Raw genomic sequence first — 16,438 nt, 5'->3', positions numbered from 1 at the left:
TTTCCTGGCCATGGACCCAAAATATCGATGTTTTGTTCCCCGAGCCACTTAGTTATCACTTTTGCCTTATGGCAAGGTGCTCCATCATCTTGGAAAAGGCATTGTTCGTCACCAAACTGTTCCTGGGTGGTTGGGAGAAGTTGCTCTCAGAGGATGTGTTGGTACCATTCTTTATTCGTGGCTGTGTTCATAGGCAAAAGTGTGAGTGAGCCCACTCCCTTGGCTGAGAAGCAACCCCACACATGAATGGTCTCAGGATGCTTTACTGTTGGCATGACACAGGACTGATGGTAGCGCTCACCTTGTCTTCTCAAGACAATCTTTTTTACGGATGCCCCAAACAATCGGAAAGTTGATTCATCAGAGAAAATGACTTTACCCCAGTCCTCAGCAGTCCAATCCCTGTACCTTTTGCAGAATATCAGTCTGTCCCTGATGTTTTTCCTGGAGAGAAGTGGCTTCTTTGCTGCCCTTCTTGACACCAGGCCATCCTCCAAAAGTCTTCGCCTCACTGTGCGTGCAGATGCACTCACACCTGCCTGCTGCCATTCCTGAGCAAGCTCTGTACTGGTGGTGTCCCGATCCCGCAGCTGAATCAACTTTAGGAGACGGTCCTGGCGCTTGCTGGACTTCTTGGGTGCCCTGAAGCCTTCTTCACAACAATTGAACCGCTCTCCTTGAAGTTCTTAATGATCCGATAAATGGTTGATTTAGGTGCAATCTTACTGGCGGCAATATCCTTGCCTGTGAAGCCCTTTTTGTGCAAAGCAATGATGACGGCATGTGTTTCCTTGCAGGCAACCATGGCTGACAGAGGACGAACAATGATTCCATGCACCACCCTCCTTTTGAAGCTTCCAGTCTGTTATTCGAACTCAATCAGCATGACAGAGTGATCTCCAGCCTTGTACTCACATCTGTGTCAACGAGAGAATCACTGACATGATGTCAGCTGGTCCTTTTGTGGCAGGGCTGAAATGCAGTGGAAATGTTTTTGGGGGATTCAGTTCATTTGCATGGCAAAGAGAGACTTTGCAATTAATTGCAATTCATCTGATCACTCTTCATAACATTCTGGAGTATATGCAAATTGCCATCATACAAACTGAGGCAGCAGACTTTGTGAAAATTTATATTTGTGTAATTCTCAAAAATGTTGGCCACGACTGTAGAATTTAAGTTCCCGTGCAGTAGAATTTCCAAATTCCTCTCCCAAAGACCTGCAAGCATGTCCACTACCGGTCAAAAGTTTTAGAACACCTACTCATTCAAGGGTTTTTCTTAATTTTACTATTTTCTACATTGTAGAATAATAGTGAAGATATCAAAACTATGAAATAACATATATGGCATCATGTACAAAAAGAAACAAAAATGTTTTTTTTAGCAAAAAACTGTTTCTCAAGCAATATTTTTGCTAGGACTTAGTGGTCTGAGTGGGGAGGGGAAAACCGAGAACTAGCTGTTATTGGCAGAGGTTTGGAACTGTCTTTGTTATTGGTCTATTAACTAATTTACCGCCTGATGATGTCACCATGGAAAGACGAAACTTCACCCATGCAAAACCTGCTGATTAGAAGGTCCTGTGTAGATTGTATTTTCAACCAGCAACTATCAGGAAATAACACTGATCACATTTTATCACTCTTTTACGGTGTTAGTTTCATCTGCTGTTGTTGTACAATATCATACAAAATACAGAAAAAAATGAATTTGGACTGCATTTAGAAGAGGTGCAATGATGAGCGAGATATTACTTGTAGTTTTCTAAACTCACCAGCAGAGGTCATTAAACGTCCATATCAGAGCAATCGATGCTTTAGTATAGTAGTGCGATTGCTTTTGTCTCTGATTTCTGTGAATGGAGCACTGGCTGACATTGGACTCAAAATCTATGTAAATAATTCACTGCCATGCTACCAATTCAGCAATGCAGTCTTTAGAAGGTAATCTGTATTCATTAATTTTGATATATTCTGAGCCAAACACTTATCGACATGTGGCTGGTACAGTCTGAATGTGGTTGCTTATTTTCAGCACACAGCTAGCCTGCAAGGAAGCTAGCTAGGTGGGTAAACTAGCTGAACCTGTTTGTTGTTGTGATTGTCTGTTAGTTATAACAGGTCATACGATTTATTGCTCAGTTTTGTGATGGAATAAACTGAAAGAACTTGCAAGCCAGACGATTTGATAGCGTTGTTGTTTAGAGTGTTCTCCAATGTGTCCCCTTGGCCTTGCCTTAGGCTAGTCCTGTGAATGCCAGAGATACTGTAAATAAGACCTATTTTGAGTTTGCCCAACAAACCAAGGCTTAGCTGGCTAGCTACTGCTGTAGTATAAATGCTACTACAATCTTTATTAAGATTTGTCAGTTTGGACCAGTCAGTCAACTCATAATCTGTAACCTATTTCGTCAACAGGAGAGAATCAACACCTGTGGATGTCACAAGTCATTGATTTGATGGTGTCCAGCTAGAGCTAGCTACAGCTATGTCTGTGACCTCTCTCCTGCGAAGTGCCATGAGGTAAATAACCCACTATAGTACTTACATTATCATATTTACATCATCACCTGCACTCTGAATTGATTTTGTGAAAAGGGCCACTGTTGTTAGTGATGTCATGCATAGTTTCCAAAACTCGGTCCTGGGGCCCCCCTGGGTGCATGTTTTGTTTTTTGCCCAGGCACTACACAGCTGATTCAAATAACCAACTCATCATCAAGCTTTTACCATTTGAATCAGCTGTGTAGTGGTGCGGCAGAAACCAAAACGTGCAGGGGGGGCTGAGTTTGGGAGACCCTGATGTAATGCACAGCAGGCTCCCTTTGGACTTCATAGTGATCATGGTGACAACCCTTTATCCTCACTCTCTGGTCCATGTTGTTTTTCAGAGTGGGGAACAGACATGTTGCAGCACATTTGGTCCATCAGAGAGCTCTTTCAGGGGCAGATGCTATCAATGCACTGAGACCTTTCTACTTTGCAGTGCATCCAGACTTCTTTGGCCAGCATCCCAGGGAAAGGGTGAATGATTATGTCCTGTCGTAGGCTAAAAGAGCAATAATGTCAATGTATCATAGAATTATGTCGTAGGGCCATTCCATAGTGACTTAACAATTTCCATTTAACATTTTACAAAAACACATTTACTTGAAGGACAGTGTAGATGCTATTCAATTAAATTTGTTTTTGTAAAATGTTCAGTGGTAATTGTTAAAATTAGACCTTGTGCATAGAGTTGTATGGTTTGTTTAACTTTGCATTCATTGTTTTTTGTTTGACATTTTAAAGTGAAAAATATGAGCCTCAGAATCATTCTGTTATCGTGGAATTGCCAATCAAAAAAATAAATAATAATAAATTCTTTGTGTAATTGTCTTCAGGAAGTGAATGAGAATTCCCTCAAGAGACTCAATGGTTATTTGGAAAACCTTCAGAAACCGGGAACCCGCTCAGTCCAACCAACAAAGCTCACCTTTTATGTCAGGGAAATAAAGGAGAAGGAAGGCATTCAGAAGGACATCCTTCCTCCTGGTAATGTCCTTTTAGCCTGCTTAAAATGTAGACTACAGTATTGGTGTTTCTTGATCATTTGTTTTTTTCATACCGTTTCCTCTGAGAGGGTGAGTATTATGCCTGGATGCATTCCAAATGACACCCTATGCACCCTGGTTAAATGTAGTACACTATATAGAGAACATGGTGCAATTTGGATTTTTTTTCTGACTGACTACGTTTGTAATACATTTGACTACATTTCCCAGGGTTCCGTTCGGTCAGCTTCACTCTGCAGACCAAGGATGTCCTGACCACCGTAATGGACGTGTTGAAGTCCTGCAGTCTGTCCACAGAGCACATGAAGGGACTCAAGGCCAGCTCAGAGTCACCCAAGAGCCAGCAGCCAGTGGCTGGGCATGGGAACCCTTTCTACAGGCCCATCAAATGGGACAAAAGCTACTACAGCTTCACTGGCTTCAGAGACCCAGAGCAGGAGCTGGAGCAGGCCAAGAAAGTAGAGCCCACACTAAGGTACTGTATGATGACTACCTAGCCAAAGCAAACGGTAGCTTCTTATGTATGTAGAATGACACATTAGACATTAGCATCGCTTTAGCTCGATCACTTTTTAACTGTCAACTCAAATTCACAGATGCATTCCGAAGACGGGTTTAAAAAGAAACAAATGATCTTGCTGTCTTCGTCACTGCCTGTGTACTTGCATTCTTCTAGTTGGCTCATTCCACTCGCCCTGAGAGAAGTGACGTGCTCTACAAGCGAGCCATTGGTCTGTCTGAAGAGTTGTCTTTCTACTGCAGCTTGTGGCTGAGAAACCATGAGAAGGAGGCTACGAAGAAGCAGAACGCCAGTGTCCCTCGACGGGAGGAGCTGAAGAGACTCAAGAAGGAATTGTGTCAGAAATTTGCCTTGGAAGATATCAGGTAATCATCAACACTCTGAACAACAGCTATTCCATTATGATAGAAGATGAAAACATTGGTGAGTTTCATTAAGTGCACCAACTCCCATGCAGATAGAAAATGGTGCAGAGACACATAGTAAAAACCGAATTGTCACATGCGCCGAATACAACATGACTCTGACGCAAAGTGCTGGCCCTATGAAGTAAAGTGAGACCCTTCAGCTTCATAGGGTGCATGTTTGAGTTACTGTTTGACTGGGTTCCACTGGCCTGCGGTACAACAGAAGGTGGTTAATGTCATTCCAAAGTAACGTATTATCAATGTTCTGGAGACTTTGAGCCTCCTCCTGTTGTTACATCATGACTGGGGATCTCTGCTCCCACTTCAACACCTGATCTGAGGACAATACCTCCTTCGTCCTGCAGGTGGCATCGCAGCTGGGGAGTGACTCACAGATGCTGTCAGCTCCAGAGTCTGAGCCGTCTCTCCCAGCAGAACCCTGAGGCTGTGCTCAACCTGCGAGGTATACACACCTGGAAGAGTCAATAAGGGTCTTTATGTCTTAAAAGTGGGCTTGAATTGTTCTATTCTGTTGACATTTTGAAAGATGTCCTGACTGACAGAGAATGATGAGTGAATTAAAATGATGTATGGTAAATTACTTTATGCATTCCTTATTTTCTTCTAGGACACACTATAATATTCACTGACCAATCAGGGATGAATGCCTCAGGTCATGTGATGCTGGGAACAATGGATGTTCATCACCAATGGACAAAAGTAAGGCACATGTTACATTTCAGCTGGAAAAGTTACCAGTCTTTTTTATTTTCCTTATTGCTCATGTTCAGTGTTTGTTTGTGTGTGTACATGTGTCCTAGCTGTTTGTGAGTCTCCCCAGCTACCGTAGCCTGCTCCAGCAGACAGAGTGGCTGAAGGAGAGGATCAGCCATGTGTTGGGAGGTATTCAGGTAATTAACATAGAGAGACTGGGACCTGTACAGCCTATAGAGGAACACTGCAGCATCCTCAACACCTTCCATAAGAGACTACTGGCCCGACGCCTAGCCCTGCATCCCAGGAGCCTGCAGGGCCTGGCCATGACCCTGGAGAAGTAAGAGACTCTTCCCTATCCACCCACACCACAGACATGTACCCTACTGTCTACCATGTACCAGAAGTCTACCAGTGGGCCAAAATACTCTGTTTATGCAGCACATTGCTGTTCAAGGGTGTGATTTTGAGGCTACTGTAATACCAGTCTGTAGAGTGGGGGTCCCCAATTACACTGAACAAAAATATAAACGCAACATGCAACAATTTCAATGGTTTTACTGAGTTCATATCAGGAAATCAGTCAATTGAAATAAATGTATTAGGCCCTAATCTATGGATTTCACATGACTGGGCAGGGGCACAGTCATGGGTGGGCCTGGGAGGGCATAGGCCCACCCACTGGAGAGCCAGGCCCAGCCAATCAGAATGAGCTTTTCCCCGCAAAAGGGCTTTATTACAGACAAAAATACTCCACAGTTTCATCAGCTGTCCAGGTGGATGGTGCATGTGAAGATGCCGGATGTGGAGGTCCTGGGCTGGTGTGGTTACACGTGGTCTGCGGTTGTGAGGCCAGTTGGACATCCTGCCAAATTCTCTAAAATGACATTAGCAGTTTATGGTAGAGAATTGAACATTCAGTTACCTTGCAACACCTCTGGTGGACATTCCTGCAGTCAGCATGCAAATTGCATGCTCCCTCAACTTGAGACATCTGTGGCATTGTGTTGTGTGACAAAACTGCAAATTTTATTGTCCCCAGCACAAGGTGCACTTGTGTAATGATCATGCTGTTTAATCAGTTTCTTAATATTCCACACCTGTCAGGTGGATGGATTATCTTGGCAAAAGAGAAATGCTTACTAACAGGGATGTAAACAAATGTGTGCACAACATTTTAGAGAAATAAGCTTTTTGTTCATATGGAACATTTTCTGGAATCGTATTTCATCTCCTGAAACATGGGGCCAACACTTTACATGTTGTGTTTGCATTTTTGTTCAGTTTACATTTAGCCGTGAGCCGACTTTTCCTGATGGCCGGGGGGCCGGAACATAGTTATAAATGATTTGGATCCCAAACAGATATAGTATTTGACAAAAGCAGAATCATTTCAAACATTGATTACATTGGGATAGGATCACATAAGCCTCGCTCTAAATGTGTGGGAATACTTGGGAACAGATTTCCTAAATTAAAATCACGTTGAGCAAATTTCTTGGTGATTTTTAGTCTTTTATGTCCAACAACAACAATTCCCCAAAACTTTTTTTATTATTATTGATTTATTTTGCTCGGAGAACTTGGAGGGCCAAATGAAATCACCGGCGGGCTGCCTATAGGGGAACCTGGTGTAGAGGCATGTGAGAGATTCCCCGGCCACTGATGATGTACCTGTGGTGTTTTGTCCCAGTGACCGCTCCAGCCCCAGCCTGCATGAGATGGGTCACTTCATCATCCCAGCCACCTGTGAGCCTAGCAGACTACAGACTTTCCTCCAGAGCATGGCCTGGGAGGCCCGACAACGAATCAAACACAGGAACCAGTGAGTGTCTCTGTCAACCATGTCTTCCTGCCCTCCTACTTCCTACATGTCTGTGTACATTGTTGTATTGATTATCCCTCTGTCTGTGTGTGGCTAGGCGAGCTCTGTGTGTGACCCTGACCTGTGTCCGTCCCCCAGGCTGCAGGCGGAGGAGGAGGAGGTACTGCTCCACTGCCTGGAGGGTCTGGCCCTGAGGAATCTGTCCAAGGAGCCCAGTGTCAGACACAACCAGATGATCCCCTGCTGCAGGCGGTTGCTGGAGGAACGCTCCCCCCTCATGGAGGGCCTCCGGGTGGAGGTCTCCCACTTCTACTCTGTGTTGCAGGACGGGGACTTGTGCATCCCCTGGGACTGGAAGGGCTGAGGGCACAGGGACAGGGGACATGCTGCAGCACGCCTGGTTGAACCAGACTGAATGTTGTGCTCACCATGTCTACCACCAGGCTACACTGCAGCTGCCACAGCAGAGAAACAAACCAACCAACTCTCACAAGGTCAACCACGTTATCCTTCTACTGGAGAGCACAGATAAACAGACATACTCTTTTCACACTATCGTGCTGAACCAGGGGCCTGTTGCACAAAACTAGGATAAGGGATTAAGCCAGGATATCTTGGTGATCCTGGCTCAATTGATCCGTAATCCGGTTGCACTAAAGATGGATAGGGGGCAGGAGGATATGTTATGGTATAAATTACCATGGAGATTTATTCTGTGGAGCTAGCCTGCTCCAGACCAGGCTAAATTCCAGGATCTATTTAATCTCATCCCTAATGTCAGTCAGCAGTCACCACAAATGGAAACCAATAGTTATTTCACTGCTCACTATACATTGTTATCACATATAACTAGACCCACTGTTATTATTTAAACGTTTGTGATCATTAATTTCAATGATTTTGGATAAAAAATGATTTTTAGATGATGTTGCTATCATTAGATAATTTACAGTTTCCCATAGACTATAAGGCTATATATAAAATGATAGAATATTAGGGCCACAGAGGGGAAAAAAACACAAGTCATAATATTGTAACCAGTTGTTTTAAAGGAGGACAGTTGTTAAAATGACAGATGTGGGGCATTTCGTGAAATTGTACTTCAGTATGGTTTCATAAACAAAGACATGCTGATGTGCCAGAATATTAAGTATCACATTGTCATAACTGTAAAAACAATATGTAGCTTTTCTGCAGAAAGAACCAGCCTCATAAATTTATGACTTTATCCTTTTTCTTCAGTGTGGCCCTAGTACTCTGTCATATAAACAAATACACATTCCATATGAATATAAAAACACAATGTGTAACATTATGTTCCTTTATTGAATAAGGACAAAACAAAGCAGGTAAACCATCAGCTCCTTTCGAAACTGAAGTCACCGTGACTCTACAAGATGGAAAGCACAGAATCCAAGCATATTATACAAAATGATACATACACATTCAAAGGTCTGTATATAACACACCCTGCATGTCTGCACACTAAAATAAATGCAGGACAAATCCATACACATCAACTGAACAGACAAATGAATGGATGCAGTAGCCTCCCTGCAGCCTTGTATTACACACAGTATACCGCACAAACATCATAAGAGGCCAAATTCGTCAAAAAACGAACCCAAAAAAAACCAAATTCCTCTGCCACCGCAGGACATATTTAACCAAAATTGAAAGCACACATACTAACTAAAATAATTCAACACATATTGGTCCCTCAGCAGCCGACCACTGTCGTCATCAGGGAAGATTGCCGGATTGTCCCAGTCCATGGCTGGTGGCACTCTGGGGGCCCTCTCCTTCCTCAGGCAGGCCACATTGTGGAGGACAGCACAAGCCACAGTAATATCACATGCCCTAACAGGGCTGACCCTTAATTTGTGAAGGCAGTGAAAGCGTGCCTTCAGGAGGCCAAAGGTCATTTAAACTCTGGCCCTGGTCCTGGCATGGGCATGGTTGTAGGCCTGCTGTGCTTCCTGGGGGTCTGTGAAAGGTGTCAGGAGAAAAGGCTGGCAGCCATACCCCCTGTCTCCCAGCAACACACCAGAGAATTCACCTGTCAACACAAAATCTCATCATTACTACCTCATAAACACAGTGATATTCTTGACACAGCCATGATGGTTATAAATAGGGGTTGTGTGGCTTACCTTGTGATAGGCACTGATAGATTTCAGAGGCCCGAAAGATTCTGGAGTCATGGACTGAGCCAGGCCATTTTGCCACAACATTGCTGATCACACAGTCAGCATTGCAGACCATCTGAAATCATAAGATGAGGAATATTACACCAATCAATGCACATCACTGGCAATGCAGAGTGTTCGTCAATGGACAATATCAAAAAGTTATGTTCACCTGAACATTAATGCTGTGAAAGGATTTCCTATTCACAAAATCGGCCTCATGGGCACCTGAGGGGGCTTTTATCCTTATGTGTGTGCAGTCCACTGCACCAATGACATTGGGGAAACCTGTCACACAAAGTAATGAGTATCCTACTATGTGTTAACAGTTGTCCTGTAATTTGTAGATCCTCTTACCTGCAATCCTATAGAACTCCTCTTTGATGTCACAGAGTCTTCTGTGGCCAGGGAAGGAGATGAAGACATCTGCTAATGCTTTGATAGCCAGACACACACTCCTTATTGTGCGGCAAATTGTGGCCTTGTTCAGCTGTTCTGCATCCCCCACTGAGTACAGGAAGGCTCCACTAGCAAAAAAGCGCAAGGCCACACAAACCATTTGCTCCACACTCAGTGCATGGCTCCGTGCAGTGCGGTGCTTAATCCTGGGACCCAGTAGTCTGCATAGATACCTGATGCCATCTGCAGAAAACCTGTATCTTTCATATAGATGGTCATCAGGGAAGGCCAGTGGGTCCAACCGGTCCCTGAAGACCCTTTCTCGCCTGAAGGCTCTCCTCAGCACAAGTGCTTCTTCATCCACCACATCTCGCACGAATGGGCATGCCATTGTCAGAGCAGAAAGGAACACACAATTTTGGGCCTTCATATAGGCTAGTGGCCACACCTGGTGCTGGGGGGGTGGGCAAAAGAGGGCGATGCCTTATAACGATGACTTGGTTGTACTGATTGCTGGGAAAATAAAAAAAACCTTAGAAAGATGCCACCGTCCTGTGTGCTCACAATAAGAGCTCATATGTCATGGCTCACTTGACTTTACGAGAATATACCTAATTTTTATTTTGAGCTGTGTCATCTTCTTGGAGCTGGGGGAGGAAAGAAAAATAATGATTAATACATTTGTGTTACAGTTAGCATACAGTGTACATTGAAGGCATATCTCACCTCCCTCTCAAGTTTTTTTATTTCAAGGTCCAGTTTCCTAATTGTCCTCTTTTTTATTTCGGACTCCAGTGCAAGATTTTCCATCTTTTTCTTCTTGTACTGAATGTCTATGTCTGCCAGTTCTATTTGGCGCCGGAGGTGGTTGCCATACAACTTTCTGATAGCTTGTGAGCTCTGTGAACACAATACAATTAGCGCAGCTGGAATTTGGCAGGATGTGGTGTCCTTTTATTAATACGCACTATGTTGCCAGGCTGGTTTTCCCACTGTATAGCATCTGGGTCCTGTAAAATAAATTAGATTTTTTGATTTTGATGAGGACTCCTCACCATTGTAGAGTAAATAGTACTTTCACAGTCTTTTTTTTTTATTTTTATTATTTTTTATTTATATATATATATATATATATATATATATTTTTTTTTTTTTTTTTTTGTTAAATTTTATCCCCTTTTCTCCCCAATTTTCGTGGTATCCAATCGCTAGTAATTACTATCTTGTCTCATCGCTACAACTCCCGTACGGGCTCGGGAGAGACGAAGGTCGAAAGTCATGCGTCCTCCGAAGCACAACCCAACCTAGCCGCACTGCTTCTTAACACAGCGCGCCTCCAACCCGGAAGCCAGTCGCACCAATGTGTCGGAGGAAACACCGTGCACCCGCCCCCTCGGTTAGCGCGCACTGCGCCCGGCCCGCCACAGGAGTCGCTGGAGCGCGATGAGACAAGGATATCCCTACCGGCCAAACCCTCCCTAACCCGGACGACGCTAAGCCAATTGTGCGTCGCCCCACGGACCTCCCGGTCGCGGCCGGCTGCGACAGAGCCTGGGCGCGAACCCAGACTCTGGTGGCGCAGCATAGCACTGCGATGCAGTGCTCTAGACCACTGCGCCACCCGGGAGGCTCTACTTTCACAGTCTTAACATGATACCTCATGCCTTCTGGAATCCAGAGAGATGGTCTCCTCCTCATCATCGTCTCCATCATGTGCTGTTGCTGCTGCACTGGGGCCTTCACCCTATCACATTTAATCGGATTCATATTGAAGCTAGTAGACAAGACATGCCAGGCCTACAGTATGCCTTTGATGGAGTACTCACTGGATCAGCATCGTCTGGTGCTTGTGCTGGTGGCTCTAACAGGAACACAGTGCTGCCAGACACTGCAAGGCAATAGGTAAACCAAAGTCAGACAGTCCAAATTGATTCAATATGAATGTGGTTGTATCCCATGTAGAGATGGAAGGACATACCTTGAATGAAGCGGGTGGCATCTTGGGAGGAACCTATGCTCGTCTCTTTCCCCCCAGGGATCCCCTCTAAGACGGGCCTGCCTTTATTTAGCTCCAAGGCCATGTCCTCTGCTGGGGTAAGGTCAGCCTTTGGTGACCCACCACCCGTGCCTTGTCTGTGGGTATTCTTTTTCACTGCTAAAACAGTACAGACAATGTGTGAGCAGGCACCTTCTGGGTACAATATATGCTTGTGCTTTGTTAAATATTAGTCAGGGACCATACCATTCTGCAGAATGTTCTTGTATTTGATTTTGACCTGCAGCCATGTCCGTTTTGGCCCGTTCATGTTTAATCTACACACACACACACACACACACACACACACACACACACATTTAATGGAGTCACACTGCAAAAAATTACTTGGTATTTTTGTCTTGTTTTCAGTAAAAATATCAAAAAATTTATCATAGCTTTATACAGTGTGATGGAGTTACTTTACACAATTTCACTCATATCTGCAGTGCATTTCAATTAAAAATTTAACCGTTTCATAATTACAGTACAACTGCATTTTTGGAGATGTGAATTAAATATTTGAATTGTAATTGTGATGTTTCAGCGGAGCGGTGAGTGTGTAATTGTGCACTACTTACGCATTCAGGCGGTCTGCAATACTTTGCCACGCTTTTTCTCTTTGCTTTATCACTGTGGCGGTGTTGCCTTTCTTCTTAATTATATCTTTTACCTCCTCGTATGCCTCCATGAGGATTTGTGCTTCCGACGGGGAAAAGTACGCGGCTCTAGTTGCCATGGTAAATCAGTTAATCTGTGATCTGTGGCGGGGTCTATTTGAGTGAGCCGTGAGCGCGCACCTATCCAGGATTGGTTTCACCTGGCTTAATGAATCCGTGTCTGCTCATCCTGGCTTGGTCTTTGTGCAACCAATTAAGCCTGGACGCACATGTTTTGGCTTCATTGAGCTCAGCTGAGTCATTTATCCCGGATGTCTTAATTCTACTTTTGTGCAACAGGCCCCAGGGCCCGGTTTCCCAAAAGCATCTGAAGGCTGAGTTCATAGTTAGAACCTTTGTAGGAGCATTGTTAGATCTCTGAACTGTTTTCCAAAGCCGTCCTTACTAAAGTTGCACTTGAAAACGCTTGTTATTTACCGCCTGCCTCAGATCACTCCTAGAACAGCTAGTGTTATTTTTCCCTTCCACTAAACATAGAATCAAGATGCTTATCTGTCTCACTGTGACCGCTGATAACTTCACAACGATGTTGACTACATTTACATTTAACATTTACATTTAAGTCATTTAGCAGACGCTCTTATCCAGAGCGACTTACAAATTGGTGCATTCAGCTTATGACATCCAGTGGAACAACCACTTTACAATAGTGCATCTAAATCTTTTAAGGGGGGGGGGGGGGGTCAGAAGGATTACTTTATCCTATCCTAGGTATTCCTTGAAGAGGTGGGGTTTCAGGTGTCTCCGGAAGGTGGTGATTGACTCCGCTGTCCTGTCGTCGTGAGGGAGTTTGTTCCACCATTGGGGTGCCAGAGCAGCGACTACAAATAAAAAGTTGCCAATGTCTATGCAATTGTTAGAAACAACCAAAATATAAAATTATGCTTAAATGAAAACCTATATGACTGCATTCAGATATAAATAGCCTACCTACCTACAGTATAGTCTACATAGGCCTATATTTCAAATAGATAAATAAAACTATTTGGCTACCGTCTGTAATTTATGCCTCTATATTTCATGATATGTAAAATCATGATTTAGTGCATTTATTATAGGGTAAGCATTAGAATAAGCCGTCTCAATATTTGCAGTCGTACTAGCTGATCCATCGTCAGTATTGTGGAATAATTATAATTTTAAGGTAAGATATTAATGAAGAAAGCTGATCCGAGAGCAGTGATCCGTTTCTTTCAATCTTGTCAGTATCGACACACTTAGCGAACGTTCTGTCTGCGTGGCAGTATATCTTCGGCCGTTGTAGGAAAGATTAATCGTTAAAACACTCGTAAGCCTAAATTCCATTCCATCGATATCGGGAAACCAGGCCCAGTACTGTGTTGGCTTGCATACGTTCTTTTCATAATGTCCTTTCCAGCACGTTCCAGTAACTATAGGATGCGTAACCAGACTAGCGCAGCTCAGCTTGGTTTAGTATTGTGAAAAGATTTGGTCAGAGCAGGCTGGTGCAATAGAGTTAGTTTGTATTAACCAACAAGAAGGTCTAGTATCTTGAAGTCAGTCAGTGTTCAGGAGGGTGTGCGAGTGAAGAAACCAACACAGAGTAATATTATCAATATTGTCATTAGGGGTGTATGAGGGAAAATAATAAGATGTTTGTTAATGTAGTACAGTAGCGCTTTTTATTGATTGTGTTATTTTAATGAATATGTTGGAGTATTATTTCCGAGACCATCTACGAAGACAACTATAACACTTATTCAAATCTATTACACTTGACTTTAAACTGTACAGAAACACACTTTGCTGTCACAAAAGAAGAGCTAAGAGAAGAAATGGCTCGGTATTACAAACTGTCTCATACGATGATCGGAGTGGAGACGTCCTATACTGCTGCAGTGTTTAAACTCTCCACTAGATGAAGTGCTCTCACTAAACTCAGTATGGGGTTCATTGGTTTTTGTAATGATGTATATTCTTCTGAGTGAGATTTGATGTTCTGGTGTTTCTCAGAGTAGGAGTGCGGATTTAGGATAAGTTTGACCTTTTAGATCACAATAAAAAAAACATTACATGGACAGGGGAGACCTGATTCTAGATCCGATGTTTGATACGTAGAACCTATGGTCAGTGGTCTACTGTAGGTTGACCTCAACTGAAATGGACAACAGCTACTAGAAGAAGCGCTATAGTACTGGAAGTGGATCCCACCGCATTGATGCAGCTCTCGGGCGACGGGACAGTCAAATGGAATGGAGACTTTATACTGCAAGATCAAGTAATACTAACTGTATTTTGCATCAGTTACCTGACTAGCTAGAATACTGTTGAGACAACTGGGAACAATAATGCTTAATATGTTTGTTTTTACCTCTTGTTAAATTGAACACAACCAATACCACAGAATAAAGACCTGCTAAAATAAAGTGAGTGATTTCAAGCGTTGGGAGAAGATGGATAATTTATTTAATCTAATATAATTTAGAGATGCTAAATGACAAATGTAAAATGTGTATGACTATTGCTGGATTAACACTATTTTCAAAATTCTTGTTTGTTTGCCATTGTCCTTCACAAAGTGTGTTGTAACTTGTTGCAGAGCTGACTGACTCCATCCCGAATCAGCTCTGTGCTGAACGGTTGTCAAAAGCCAATTTGATCCAAACACACCCATACATAAACTCTACATGAACATGTGGATGTCTCTCACTCTCCCAGAGTGATAAATGTGTGTTGAATTAGACGATATGAAGTCCCTTCCTCCTCTGTACACTGAGCCAGAACTATATAGATAGATAATATGTTCTTTATTTAAATCAGTGGTCAGAACAGCCTCTTCAAAGAAACAACAAATCATAGATCCACCATCACCTGTCTGCCTGTCGGTCTGACTGTTCAGCTCCTAGATTCAGGGCCTGTAAAAAGTAGTGCACTAGGGAATAGGGTGCCATTTGGGATGGACCCTGAGGCAGGGTGGGATGGATATTAGCAGAGTAATTCCTAGCTTTTTAGGAGACATTAATAGACAGGGGAGGTTGTGTCCCGCCTGGCATGGGGTTGGCCTTCTAGCAGTGCTAGTGTTAGTCATCCTGCCTCTTCATTGTGCAGGATATGGGTTTGGTTGGTTTATGGCAAGCTGATCCTGATCGGCCACTTCCTCCTAGTTAGAGAGGAACCCCCTCTGAGTTTGAGTGTTGCCATAAAGCCATGGAGGTCATGACGCTAAATCAGACTGTTTTGAAACAGGAAAGCCTTTAATGATTTATACCTGAGCTCCCGCTGTTGTTGCCATACCTCCCCTGATCTAATGTAGTCAGGGTATCAGTCTTTAGAACTAACATTCCACACCTTCACACTCTTGTCTTTGGCAAATGACAGGAGTGGCAAGGAGTCGAATGTTATAACTGAACAGAGACAGCAACCAGGCGCTCTAACGCACTGTTCCATACTGCTCCTGCTCTAATGCGTTTTCACAGACGTGGGGGGGGCGTTCACTATCAATTACCCCATTTGATCATGACAAGAGGCGGCGACCTGACCAGCGTTTGGCCCTCTTGTGACTGTGGTAAAGGTTTTAATCAAGTGCAATACAGTTGGCCATTATTCTGTAAAATAACAAGGGCCATCAATATCTTGAATGTCAAATGAAAAGTAATGGGAAGACAAACATGCTACCTTTCCTGTTATTTAGGTTGCTGGGAAACTAACTTGAATGTCCCTGGCTACTTCAAAGTAGATCATATTTTTTGTTCTGAACTGAATGTTTCTGATCACTCTACTCTCTTTCCCAGCGTCATCTTGCTTCCTTTTGTAACCAGAAAATACATCCTGGCATTATGATCATAACATTCAGTTCAGAACCAGAAATATGATCTACTTTGAAGTAGCCAGGGACATTCAAGTTATTTTCCCAGCAACCTAAATAACAGGAAAGGTAGCATTTTTATCCACCTGTGACTTTTGATTTGACATTCAGATATTGATTGGGGCTTGAAAGAATATTACTGGTGTTCATGTGATTCCCATGTTTTATGTCTCCCAGTCTTTCACAGATTTTATTTACCAAGTTTAATATGACTCAGGGAAGGGAGACATCCATGTTAGAAGTCGACACCGTGTCTACCCCGTCCATCAACACAAGTGCGGTGGAAC

At 43.3% G+C, this 16,438-nt stretch overlaps 2 protein-coding genes across 14 annotated transcripts; one reads left to right on the top strand and one right to left on the bottom strand.

Annotated features, from left to right (window-relative positions):
- Nucleotides 1-1,801: 1,801 nt before the first annotated feature.
- Nucleotides 1,802-7,884, top strand: tcaim (T cell activation inhibitor, mitochondrial). Of its 3 annotated transcripts, none has more exons than XM_071396246.1 (11): nt 1,802-1,946; nt 2,421-2,525; nt 2,894-3,026; nt 3,386-3,536; nt 3,767-4,031; nt 4,319-4,441; nt 4,849-4,946; nt 5,112-5,203; nt 5,305-5,537; nt 6,891-7,022; nt 7,161-7,884. In XM_071396246.1, the coding sequence occupies exons 2-11, from the start codon at nt 2,491-2,493 to the stop codon at nt 7,384-7,386; spliced, it is 1,488 nt and encodes a 495-aa protein (XP_071252347.1). In that variant the 5' UTR covers nt 1,802-1,946; nt 2,421-2,490; the 3' UTR covers nt 7,387-7,884. The 3 variants fall into 3 exon arrangements, with proteins under 3 accessions (XP_071252347.1, XP_071252349.1, XP_071252348.1); XM_071396248.1 differs by having other exon boundaries at nt 7,120-7,350; XM_071396247.1 differs by having other exon boundaries at nt 1,931-2,068.
- A 445-nt stretch (nt 7,885-8,329) lies between these two features.
- On the bottom strand, nt 8,330-14,720 carry LOC139573126 (putative nuclease HARBI1). Of its 11 annotated transcripts, XM_071396259.1 has the most exons (10): nt 11,853-14,720; nt 11,589-11,765; nt 11,437-11,498; nt 11,268-11,354; nt 10,579-10,620; nt 10,337-10,510; nt 10,222-10,257; nt 9,569-10,123; nt 9,176-9,287; nt 8,330-9,081 (listed from the first exon to the last, which is right to left on the bottom strand). In XM_071396259.1, exons 1-7 carry the CDS (start codon nt 11,914-11,916, stop codon nt 10,222-10,224), a joined length of 642 nt encoding a protein of 213 aa, XP_071252360.1. In that variant the 5' UTR covers nt 11,917-14,720; the 3' UTR covers nt 8,330-9,081; nt 9,176-9,287; nt 9,569-10,123. The 11 variants fall into 11 exon arrangements, with proteins under 11 accessions (XP_071252360.1, XP_071252359.1, XP_071252354.1 ...); XM_071396258.1 differs by having other exon boundaries at nt 10,222-10,510; XM_071396253.1 differs by adding an exon at nt 9,384-9,499 and having other exon boundaries at nt 9,569-10,510; nt 11,589-14,720.
- Between the last annotated feature and the right edge of the window lie 1,718 nt (nt 14,721-16,438).

Source organism: Salvelinus alpinus, chromosome 4 (assembly GCF_045679555.1).
Source record: "Salvelinus alpinus chromosome 4, SLU_Salpinus.1, whole genome shotgun sequence".
Taxonomy (NCBI): Eukaryota; Metazoa; Chordata; class Actinopteri; order Salmoniformes; family Salmonidae; genus Salvelinus; species Salvelinus alpinus.
This window is presented reverse-complemented; position numbering and strand designations above follow the sequence as displayed.

Excerpts from the sequence above, each read along its gene's own strand:
- tcaim (XM_071396246.1), top strand. The coding sequence starts at position 2,491 with ATGTCTGTGACCTCTCTCCTGCGAAGTGCCATGAG. Across the intron at positions 4,032-4,318 it reads AAAGTAGAGCCCACACTAAG|CTTGTGGCTGAGAAACCATG; the intron begins GTACTGTATGAT and ends TTTCTACTGCAG. Across the intron at positions 4,442-4,848 it reads TTTGCCTTGGAAGATATCAG|GTGGCATCGCAGCTGGGGAG; the intron begins GTAATCATCAAC and ends TTCGTCCTGCAG.
- LOC139573126 (XM_071396250.1), bottom strand. The coding sequence starts at position 10,040 with ATGAAGGCCCAAAATTGTGTGTTCCTTTCTGCTCTGACAATGGCATGC. Across the intron at positions 9,500-9,568 it reads GGAGTTCTATAGGATTGCAG|GTTTCCCCAATGTCATTGGT; the intron begins GTAAGAGGATCT and ends TTTGTGTGACAG. Across the intron at positions 9,288-9,383 it reads TTCACAGCATTAATGTTCAG|ATGGTCTGCAATGCTGACTG; the intron begins GTGAACATAACT and ends TTATGATTTCAG.